Source organism: Cynocephalus volans, chromosome 9 (genome assembly GCF_027409185.1).
Source record: "Cynocephalus volans isolate mCynVol1 chromosome 9, mCynVol1.pri, whole genome shotgun sequence".
NCBI lineage: Eukaryota > Metazoa > Chordata > Mammalia > Dermoptera > Cynocephalidae > Cynocephalus > Cynocephalus volans.
In genome coordinates this window covers 123,762,524-123,774,141 of record NC_084468.1, presented here as the reverse complement: position 1 = coordinate 123,774,141, position 11,618 = coordinate 123,762,524, and the positions used below count along the sequence as shown (strand labels likewise).

Genomic DNA, 11,618 nt, shown 5'->3' with positions numbered 1-11,618 from the left:
TGTTGATTTTACTACTTAAAGGTAGCCTCACACCATGTTAAATAATATTTTCTTGCCCATTTTACCGTATAATCCACGAGATGTTCACCATGTAGACCTGATTAATTGAAGAAAAATATAACTTCTTATCACTGACATTATGAGGTTAGAAATAGCATCCTATGCTAATCTGCAATGCCAAGAAATGAAGATGGTTTAAATCAGATCTCATGACTAATGCATAAGATCTAAAGTTCTTTTATTCCTGGCTATTTTAGAAAACTGGGGTGTATTTTTACCCTAAAAACTAATTCTATAAGATTTATTGAGATAATACAAAATGACTTATAATTAACATCTCACAATCAAGGTTTGTGGCCTACTGATTATCACAGAAACACTAACAGTTTCTCCATTTGGATTTTTTAAAAATTATGTATATGCAATAGTTTAAGTTCAGTTTCAAGGATATTTTGTCCTTAGTTGTTGTTTTTAGATATTCAATATCTGGAAAGATGATTTGCCATAATAAAATGGAAAGTTCAGATTTCTTTCTGCAGTTGCTATTCCATTTTAATTGTACTCACTGGAATTCATAGAAATAGAAAGAAACATATCCAGTAATAATGTAAGCCTGTTATTTTTGATTGTTTTTGTTTTGGTCATGACAAACTGTGAAGTGCTGTTTTTCCTATAGTTCTAGTCTATGAAATCTGTAATCTTTCCACTTGATTTACGAAGGACCCTTAATTACTGCTGTCATTAGCACCTAGTGTTCAAAATAGTCTGTTAAAATGTTTCACCTCCAAGTCCCTGCCTGCTTTATTTTAATTTTTTTCAGGGGTAAGTAAAATAATTGCCTTAATAACAACAATCATTACGTACATCAAATTAAATAATATCCCAAGGTTTTGCTGCTTATTTTTATTTATTCAGAATTTGGTATCTGTGTTAAGAGTGGCCTAGAGTTTGAATAACTGTGTGTAAGCAGGGTTATTACTAGCGAGGACTTATTTACCTGGGTTTAAAAAACAAGTCACTCATTTGCCTTTTTCTTTCCACATGGATAGGGATGACAGACAACTGCTGCGAAGCTTCAATGTTTCTGCCTGGTCATGCACAGTTCTGCAATATAATGCATAAATGTGTAACAACAACTTGGGCTTGCTTGATACCTCTGTTGGAATAAGGAAATCCAGCCGGGCGCGTCCCCGAAGCTGTCCGCGCGCGCCCCGCTTCCCCCTCCCCACTCCCAACCGCGGTCAAAGGTTGATTAATTCCTGAGGTCCCCCAGAATCTTTTCCTCCTTTCTGGAAGCTCCGGCTTCCCAGTCAGGGGAGTAGGGAGGGTGGGGGCGGGGGAGGGCGAGGCTCGAGAGGCGGGGGCCGGGGGCCGGGTGCCGGTGCCTACCGCGCCCGCTCCTGCCGGGTGAGAGTCCGGGCCGGGTTTTGCGCCGTGTCCCGGGGCCTGTCTCACGGCCTCCAGCCGCTGCCGTGTTTACTGAGCTCGCGCGTCCTGATATCACTCCGCTGGCATGGAGGAGGAGGAGGAGGTGGAGGAGCGAGAGGAGGAGGAGGCGGCGGCGGCGGCGGCGAGCAGTTGATCATTGTGATGGTGGCAGGAGCGGCGGCGGCAGCGGCAGCCCGGCCGAGCGTTCGGGGCTGCTCTCCGCGCGGCGTTTTGCAAAGGACTTCACCGATCTACTTTTGCAGTCGCCTCGGACTGTCCATGTGTTTACTTCCCCCAGCCCGAGGATTCGATATCTAGGTTCCTGTGAAATGCAACTGAGCAGCCAAAGTACTTTGAGAACACGGGGCGGCATAAACACCAAAACTTTTTTGTGGAAGGAAAATGCAATAAGCAAGCTTGCCGTTTTCCGATGCGGTGTGGAGTGAGTGTGTGTCGCGCGTGTCCGCACTGGAGGCATATGCTTGTGTGTGTACATGGGGTGTGTTTTTCGGTACGTAGGGAGCAAATGCTTGCCAACCACCGGAAATCTCCTGGAATTTATTAGAAAATAATGGATTATAAAAAGAAGGCAGGCGAGGAGCGGATCTCCCCTTGACTTGCAACCCGATTTGCTGCTGGCTCAGTTTGTTGTGATTCTTTTTGTTGATAGGTGTCTGATGGTATTCCGATAACACCCCCCTCTTTTTTCCCCCCTCGAGCTTTACAGTTTAAAAAAAGGAAACAAAAAACCCACCCCAAAATCTCTCCCCCCTTTTTTTCGCCCCGTCGGGATCGCCGTTTCCATCCATGTGCTTGCGTCTCCCCCGCGTTCCACTTAAACTATTTTAATCCTTGGACCCAAGGAGGAGGCTGATAGGGGGGTGGATAAAAAAAGTTCTTCCAAAATAGTGTGCCCGGGGAGCAGGATGGGGGATTTCGCAGCCCCCGCTGCTGCCGCGAATGGCAGTAGTATTTGCATCAACAGTAGCCTGAACAGCAGCCTCGGCGGGGCCGGGATCGGTGTGAATAATACTCCCAATAGTACTCCCGCTGCTCCGAGTAGCAATCACCCCGCTGCCGGCGGCTGCGGCGGCGGCAGCGGCTCCGGGGGCCCCGGCGGCGGCTCGGCGGCCGTCCCCAAGCACAGCACGGTGGTCGAGCGGCTCCGGCAGCGCATCGAAGGCTGCCGGCGGCACCACGTCAACTGCGAGAACAGGTACCAGCAGGCTCAGGTGGAGCAGCTGGAGCTGGAGCGCCGGGACACCGTGAGCCTCTACCAGCGGACCCTGGAGCAGAGGGCCAAGAAATCGGGCGCCGGCACCGGCAAGCAGCAGCACCCGAGCAAACCCCAGCAAGATGCGGAGGCTGCCTCGGCGGAGCAGAGGAACCACACGCTGATCATGGTGAGGGCGCACTGGCAGCGGGCGCGGGGCGCGCGTGAGGTGGGGGGGGGCGTGGAGCTTCTTCCATGGAGATGTGAGGGTCTGATTTGCACGGCAGGGGAGGTGAGCTGAAGCCGAAGGGTTAACGTCAACTTTTCCCTGGGAAAAAAAGCTGCCGTCGTCGCTACCTGTTAATCTGTCAGGGTTGTCAGATTTGGGGAGGAGGGGGCGAGAGAGGGAGAAGCCAGTCACGACTGCGAGGGGCGGAGGGAGCGTCGGAGTGAGGTGCTGGGAAAGTTTTTTCCCCTCTCCCTTGCTTAGATACCTATCAGAGAGAGTGAACCCCAGAGCTCAAACCCTGCTCCTCCTCTTCACCGCTCCCCCCCACCTCTCCCCGCACCCGTCCCCCTTCGCCCACCCCTCTCAGCACATCCGCCGGGTGCAGGGAGGAATTGATGCTGTCGCAGATTCTGGGCGGGCACCAGGCCCTCAGCCCCTAGGGGGAAGGCGGGAGGGGGGCGGGGGCGAGCCTCTCGCCTTCTCTCCCCGGCTAACCCTTTGGGCTGGGAAAGTCTGAGAGTTTTGTGAATGAACTTTGAGAAACAAGCGAGGGTGGCGACGCGTGCGCGTGTGCTCGCGGGAGCGCGCGCGGATGCGGGGAGCGGGTGCTCTCAGCTCTCCGCTGGAGACCCCGGGCTAGCCTGGCAGGTGGAGCGACGGGGAGGGTCGAAGGGGAAGCGGGCTGGCGGCGCGGGAGGGGAAAGCTACGCCCAGAGCTGGCGCCCAGATCCCCGCCATGCAACTTCGCTTGGGGTTCTTTCTCTTCCTCCTCTTCAACTTGCTTGCACCGAGCCTCTCCGCCCCGCTGCCCGCCAACTTTGCGGGACTGTTTTAATAAGCCCGGAGGGGTGCAGAGTAGCAGGGAGGTGAAAGAGGCTTAAACGGCTGGGTGGGTGGGTTCGAAGTAGGAGGAGCAGCCAATAGCTTAACTTCTGCTGGAGGAAGGGGCAGTGCCCACCCCCTAACCCTGAGGGCTGAATCCTTTCTCTTATCTCCTTGCTGAGGGGCGGGGGGGGGGGAGGCCGGAAGCTTGGGAGAGGTGTCTGTCCCCCTCCCCCACCGCGCCGCCGGGGTGCGGACCGGGCGCGTGTGCGGGGTGGGCCCGGCGGTGGGAATCCTGGAGCGCGGCGCGGCCGCGCGCCTTCGCCCATCTCCCGAGCAGCCCGCCCCTGGGTCGGCGGTGCAGAGCCCGGCGCCGGCGGCCCTCCCGGTGTGCGGTGGATAAATCGCGCACGTCTCCCGTCTGGGAGTTGCGGGCGCCGGGAGTGGTGTCGGGGCCGCCGCAGGCTTTCGCCGGGCGCTCGGTCCGGCGCTCGGTGACAAAGAGCCGGCTTGGGGGAGGGGAGAAGGGGCCGCAGCGCTCGCTCCCCACCTCCCCCCACCCCGCACGTGAAGGGGAACAATTTGTTTATCTTGGGCTTCTAGAATCCTTCCCTCCTCCCGGTTCTCCGAGGCCGCGCAGCCCCTCACCCCTGCCCTCCCTCCTCGGCGCGATCCTGCCGAGTCCCGCCGGCAGCACCTTCCCCCTGCAGTCCCCCTCCTGTTCCTCCTCCCGCATCCACTCCTGTCCGCCTTTCCCCTCCCTTCTGGAGCGCGGCTGTGGGGGAGGGAGCGGGAGGCGCTTTGTCCGCTTGGCGGCCGGCTCAGCCCCGGGGGCCGCCCGGCTGGGAGGGGCGCTGCGCCCCGCGGCCCCGCCCCTCCCCCGCCGCCGCCCCCGCCCCGCCGCGGAGCCTGCCGCGTGCGCGACGAAGGGGTAACTCGGTTTTGAGGAAGAACCACGGTCGCAGAGCAGGGAGGGAGTCTCGCTTTACAAACAGGAAGCCGAAAACCACTGACACACTGTAGCTTTTCCGATTGTACCCGGGGGCGGGGCCGGACTTGCGTCTTGACTGTAGCTCCCGTTCCCGTCTCGTACCTATTTCTCTCCCGGTCCGCGGCGTCTGCCGGCCGCCGCCCGCCTCGCGTCCTTCCACGGAGGAGGAGACTCACTTTGTGAACCCGAGACTGAAGTAGCATTTGAAAGGCACTCGGGATTCCATTCTTGCCCGCCCCACGCCCTCCTTTCGTGTGTTTGTGTACCCCGCGCGCACGGATCGCGTGGAAATGGGCTTCTTTCGTGAGGCTCCCAAATTCCCATCCCACCGAATCCCTCACGACCTTTGAGATGGAGGACTGCTGAGGCGCTTACTTCGCCAGCTGGGCGACTCTGGAACAAAAGCCAGTGCTGTTCTCAGTGCTGGGTCGATTTTGACCGGGGAGATGAGAAGACTTTGCGTCCAGAAAGTTTCTGTTTGGGTTAGGTTCTCAAGGTGCCAGGTGGGCCCTGGGATGGGTAGAGGGAGGACTCCGGGTGCGCGCGCCTGTGTTGTCATACACCCGCAGGTGGAAGGGAGCCCAGCATCCTGATGTCAGCTGGAAGGAGGCAGCAAGCCCAAGCAAGAGCTTACTTTTGAAAATGAAACGATAAAGCGTACTTGATCAGACGAAGACATCAGCTGTAAATTTCATTAGTGAATCCTAGTTTTAGCAAGTTAACAACAGACTTGAAAAATGATAGAAAATAAAATTTTTCTATCAATTGTGTTACAATTTAGCCTATTGATTAGACATGTAAATGCCAAGACCGTGTGCAGAATGAGTGTATTCTATCTTAAGCAGTTTCACATATGCATCTCCCACTGATATCAGTGGGAGGTCTGTGTGATGAAGGTAATGAAAGTAAACAGCCTTAAATCTTAAGCAAAGAATTGCCTGTAATTTCTGTGCCAAAAAAAAAAAAAAATTAACATCCTCTACAAGTTATATTTCCTTTTAAAATAATTAGTTTAAAAATTCACATCGGCCTCTGAAATGAAAGAGTATTTTCACTTAGCCTATGTGTGGGAAAACATCTTTTAAAAAGAGGTTACAAAGAAAATGTTGATCTCCGTTTTCTTGAATTGACTGCTGGATTATAGTAGTGCTGTGGTGGGGCAATAGCAATTAAATTTAGTTCTCAGATTGGGCTCTCTATTTGGAAAGCCCTAAAGAAAAATGATGATCAACCACGGTCAAATAATAATAACAGTGATGATAAAAGTAATGGTGAATGGATTCTTTTCTGTTTTATTGCTATTGTTTACCTTCTTAAGGCCAATATGTCCACAGTACTAAATATCGATTAATTCTCTTTCTGCCTGGCTTGGGTTAAGAAGGCAGGCTAATGAGGGCTTTCCCTCTTTTGATTTGTTTTCCTATCTGATACATTTACAGGCATAGACATGAAAAGCAAACAAAAAACAAACTAGCAAACAAAAAGCAGGGTAGGTCAGGGAAAATAGAAATCTTTCTTGACTCCAGGCTGCTGTAGAGGGGGCTGAGTTCTGTGTGAATCCTCAGTAGCCCTGTTGATAGAGCAGGTGGCATGGGCCTGGGTTTGAAGCTGCACTACCTCAAGTGATAGATCCTTTCTTTACAGGTAGTCAAATGACCCTCTCCCCCATCCTAACCACCACTACTTTATTTACACAGGTTTTTTCCCCCACAAGACTTCGTGAAAACTTGATTTCACCTATTACAGAGTCTCAGTTGAAAGGTGTCTTTTCCTAAAATACTTTTAATTATTTGTGGTAACAAAAGGAGACATTGTTCATTTGCTGTTCTTGGAACTGAGGTCCTGGTTTAAATTTTAAGGTAAATTTCAATTGGCAAGTTCATTTTCAAGCCCAAAGACAGATTGACTTGACAAGAGTGTGATCATTCAGGCACATCAAAAAGCACAACAATGGACAGTTTTCAAAATTTCCTAACAGTAGTCTTACTTGAGTACTTGACCTAGATAAGACCCATGTTGTTTTCATGACCTTTCTCTGTGTTAGCACCATCATAATTTTCAGTGTGCTTAATTTATATACAGCTTACAGACTGCATAAATCTGTATGACCCCTGCTCTGAAGAGTTTATCACATAAAATTCATTTGATAATAAATGTGTTAATTACTGAGTATTGGAGACAACTGCAACCCATCCAAAATGTGCTCATCCATTCCTGGAATAGATCCAAGAAATGTCAACGTATTAGTCCAGTGCTAAACCTCTTTTTAAGTGAATCTGATTTCTCATTTCTTATCCTGTTGAAGGCAAATTACTGGCTTTGTATCCAGGTTTTTTTGGCAAGCTTGTACTACCAAACCTTTTCTATATCTTTCCAGTGATAACTTTATGTTGGCTTATTCTGTTCTGCTGCTATCATGGGTGATAGGACAGACAGCTATCTTTTGAAAAGCTTTCCATAGCCCAGTATAATGTGCCTTAAGTTTGTGAAAATTTCTTTGACATTTCTTTTCTCTGTTCTTTACTTATGTTGCTCTTTTAATTTTCAAGAGGCATTTTTTAAAAAAGCTTCAATACATATTTATTTCTCTTATGTTCTTTGGTTATGGTACATTTTACTTAGTACTGGGCAGCCAGTGGTCAGAAAAGTAGAAGCACGGTTAGTTAATCATTAATCGTAATCTACAAAATGCTCTTCAGGCTGAGTTCCTTCCCTGGGAGAGCCGAGTTTGCAGGCGACTAGAGTATTTGATACTTTCCATCCTGTCTTATTATGATTATAAAGGCAAACTTTGGAATCTTTTGCAGGTTTTCTGCTACTTGATATGAGAAAAATGAGCAGTCCTAGTACCTGGTTTACTGACATTTCTGTAAGGAGGATGAGGATTTTAAACATTAAAACAGAGTTTAACAAAGGGTTATTTCCTACACACCTCTGGGAGACTAATAGCCAACAGCTGTTAAAGAGGTTTCCTGACAGAGTTATTCCATTTGGTTGAGAGAGGAATGGGAGATTTCTCTCTCTCTATTTCTCTCTCTCTTTCCCTCTCTCTCTCTCTCACACACACACACATGCACGCACCCTGGTGCTGGTGCCATAGAAGGGATCTTGTGTAATAAATCATTTTGCACATTACATAGTAATTCTTGGATACATTTGAAGTACTTTTGTCTAATGTCATTTATGTGTGTTCTATGTTTGTTAATTAACAGTCCTGTGCTATGTCCTTGAGCTTAGGAAGGCTAAATTCTGTTGTCTTTTTCCATATTACCCATCATACAGAACAGTGAAATCAATCAATCAGACATCAGATGCTTATGAAGAAGAACATATGTAAAACTCACTCTCAAGATTTTTATATCTGCCTTTTAAGTTTCCCAAATAGCTTTACATTTTTCACTCTAGTATTCAAAGGCAGACTATTGAGTTTTCAGAGCCTGTAGCTGCTTGATTTGTTTTTCCTTCCCCCTCCTGCTGCCAGCCTTTTGGTCTTTTCACTTATCTTTAGCACCTATACTAAAGAGTGGGAAGAAGCAATAAAAAGAGGAGAAATTTAATTTTGATGTTTCCGACTAATAACTAATGAAACAACTGGATAAGATACCATTTTGGATTTAGTATAGATTTGACTTAGTATAGATTTGATTTTATACACTGTTTACTCTTCCCTAACACAGATAATAGAGAATAAACTAAATTTTTAATTTCATTCATTCATTCATTCAACAATATTGGTATACTGTTCATAGTGCTTCATAGAAGTTAAAATGCTAAATCACGCTGTTGTATCCAAGACCTGACAATGTATATTCTTTGTATATTTTCAGTATTATTGTAGCTAGTTTTAAGGGGATAACAGATTTTTTTTTTTTTTTTTTAAATCAACATAGTGGGCCGAGCCTGTGGCGCACTTGGTAGAGTGCTGCGCTGGGAGCGCGGCGACTCTCTCGCCGCGGGTTCGGATCCTATATAGAAATGACCAGTGCACTCACTGGCTGAGTGCCGGTCACGAAAAAAACGACAAAAAAAAAAAAAATAAATAAATCAACATAGTCATTGATGCCAGTGACTTTTCAGCAGCTTCAGGCTTCAGGTTGTTATATTCCCTTCCCATGGTATTTTAAGGAAAATAGTATGCTTTACTTTCCTGTTGTTTCAAACTAATTTGACATTGGTATCTGCAAAAAAGGCTGATTTACTGATGAGTGCTCCGAAGTTATAGGACCCCCTCCCCACCCCCAGTTAAATTTTCATTTAAAATACAGCTTGCTTTTCAGACAGACACACTCTGAAACTCATTATTCAGGTTTGTGAGTTAGAGATGTAGCTTCTGGAAAACCATCTATCACCAAGAACTGATTAATTTCCCTTTTTTAAAAAAAATCTGTGAAAGTTTGAAAGACTAAGAAATAAGGTTGGATAAGATTACTCAGAAAATGGAGTTGAAGGCCTGCTGTATAATAAATACTTAAATATCACAGGATTCCATTCAGTGGGTCAGAGAAGGAGCATACTTTTTGTTTTTTTTTAATCTACCTAGTTACTCCATCTGTTAAACAGTGGAGGGGCTTTTGAGTTCCTTTCTCCATTTGGGAAAGAATCACAGTGTTCCCTTAGGATCACATACACATTCATAGGAAAAGGAAATTACTACTATGGCTCAGGATTTTTTTAAGGCAAGCTGTGTATATTATTCTTGGGAGAATTTAATAAAAATCTTCAAAAGGCTTGCAGTACTTCCTCCAACATAAGGAAGGTAATTCCTTAAAAATAATTGAGGCACCTCCTTTTAATATATTAGTCTTCCCATTGGCTGGAGTAGAATCTTTTCAAATACTAATAACTAACATCCATCCTTCCTTAGCAATGGCTTATGAACTGTGGAAAACTTAAGCAAAATAATTTCTAACTAACAACTTCTAGAATTTCCTTTCTAACTCCTTAAATCTCTATCCCTGGGTAGAATCTGGTTGTAATGTTTCATGTTTATGGACCCTCCAACCCTCAAATACATCAGCATTTACTTCTGGGTATGAAGAAGTGTCAGGATACATTACTGTATATCTCCCCTTTCCTCTCACAACATCTTTCTCCATCTCCAGACTCCTGTTTGGACAGGGGCTTCTTTCCCTTCAAAGGAAAAAGGCTGAAGTGCTCGAGTCTATTTGTGCAGATTCAACCTGGGTTGTAACTGTGACTCAGAGGATTGCACAGCTCTAAAAGACAATCTCTGCTTGTGCCCTTTATTCTCACAGTGGTGAGTTATTTTTCTTTCTTTGATTGTTTGTTAGATGCTGAAAGTAGCTCAGTGATTGAGAGTGAATCTAAAGGGATGGGTACCCGTTAGAGGGCTTTAAGGAACTAGTGGTAAGGCAGGAGAGGCAAAAGGGGACCAGCATTTTGAAGGCATCAACTGGAATGAGTGGTAGGGGAGATAGACATGTGAGCGATTATTGGTTTTGCTCATTTGTGGCAAACAGACTGTATCCCGGTGTTTTGGGAGTTCATACAGGTAAAGTATGCTTTTAGTAGTTTATTCTGAACCTGCAGACCTTACTGAAGCTTGAATATATATTTTCAAGAACTAATAGCTATATCGCTTGTATGTAGAAAAAAAATCATGTTCCTAAAATATTTCCATGCTCTTTTAAATTATTACTACTGCCATTTGAATGGATTTACTGTAGGATTCCTTTAATTCAGTGATTCTCAGCTGGTGGAGATTTTGATACCATGCCTCCTACCTCCCCGGGAACACTTGGCAATGTAGGAAGACATTTTTGATTTTCACAACTGGAGTGATGTACAGATGTCTAATGGGTAGAAGCCAGGGATGCTACTAAATATCCTACAAGGCACCTACCACACACAATTACCTGATCCAATATGTCAATATTGCTGCTGTTGAGAAACCCTGCTTTAAACAAGGAGCTCCTCCAGAATGTTGAATTATGATACAGGGTGGATTCTCACAATGTGGCTTTACTCAGCTTTTCAAACACCTATTACTTAAAGACTGGGGAGAGGCGGGGCCACTGCGATGAGGCAGATAGAGAGTGCCTGGGAAGAAGTTAGAGGACTCTGTGTTTCGTTTCAGCTCTGTCCTAGCTGGCCATGTGACATTCCACCTTTTTACTTCATGTTTGTCAGCTCTGTCTCCTTGCCTGTCAGGAAGGTGAACAGTTGTCATTCTTTTTACCTCACAGAGTGATTGTTAGAATCAAATGAATTAGTGTCTGTAAGAGTCCCAGAGACTTTATGGTGCTGCACAAATGCTAGGCATATTTTTATAAATTACTTTCATTTCACTTAGTTCTTGCCTCTTGCCAAAATGTAGACTTACAGTTGAGCAGTTTGAGGCTTATTTCACTCATGCATAAGCCAAGGTCTAATGAATCTCTATTGAGCAGCTGTTACATATTGGGCACTGTTCTAGCCACTGCAGATGCAGTGGTAAATGGAACATCCTTGTTCTCATTGGATTACAGCAGGGTATAGTCCACGTTCCAGATTAACTTTATGAAATGGTATTTGTGGTTTTATTAGACATGTTAGTGGAAACAATTAATAAACTAACATTTAGGAAAATCCTAAGGGTGCTAAATGCTTTATGTCTTTTTGCAGGCATTGCTTTCTGTAGCAAAATTTGTTTGTTTTTCAAATAAAATTATTTGGGGGCAGGAGAGGATTAGTTGGTCTAGTGGAGAACGAGATTAAGATATGGTTGTTAACAATGAGGCAGATAATTGTCTGCCTTTCCTTTTTTTGACTAGGTGACACTTGTGGCACCATGATCACCGCTTGACATCAAGCTTTTGGAGGAAATTAGACAGAGGAGAGCATTTAGAAAGAAGCAAGCAGGAAGGTGCAAGGACTTGAAACCATGTCACATGAAGAACAGTTAGCAGACCTGGAGGTGTTTAGTCTGATTTAGG

At 46.2% G+C, this 11,618-nt stretch overlaps 1 protein-coding gene across 1 annotated transcript in view; it reads left to right on the top strand.

Annotated features, from left to right (window-relative positions):
• Positions 1-2,314: 2,314 nt before the first annotated feature.
• MAML3 (mastermind like transcriptional coactivator 3) overlaps positions 2,315-11,618 on the top strand; it is a 413,182-nt gene continuing 403,878 nt past the window's right edge. The window contains exon 1 of the mRNA XM_063108556.1: positions 2,315-2,831. Within this exon, the coding sequence (XP_062964626.1) occupies positions 2,355-2,831 (477 nt within the window). The 5' untranslated portion in view covers positions 2,315-2,354. The remainder of the gene's footprint in view (positions 2,832-11,618) is intronic.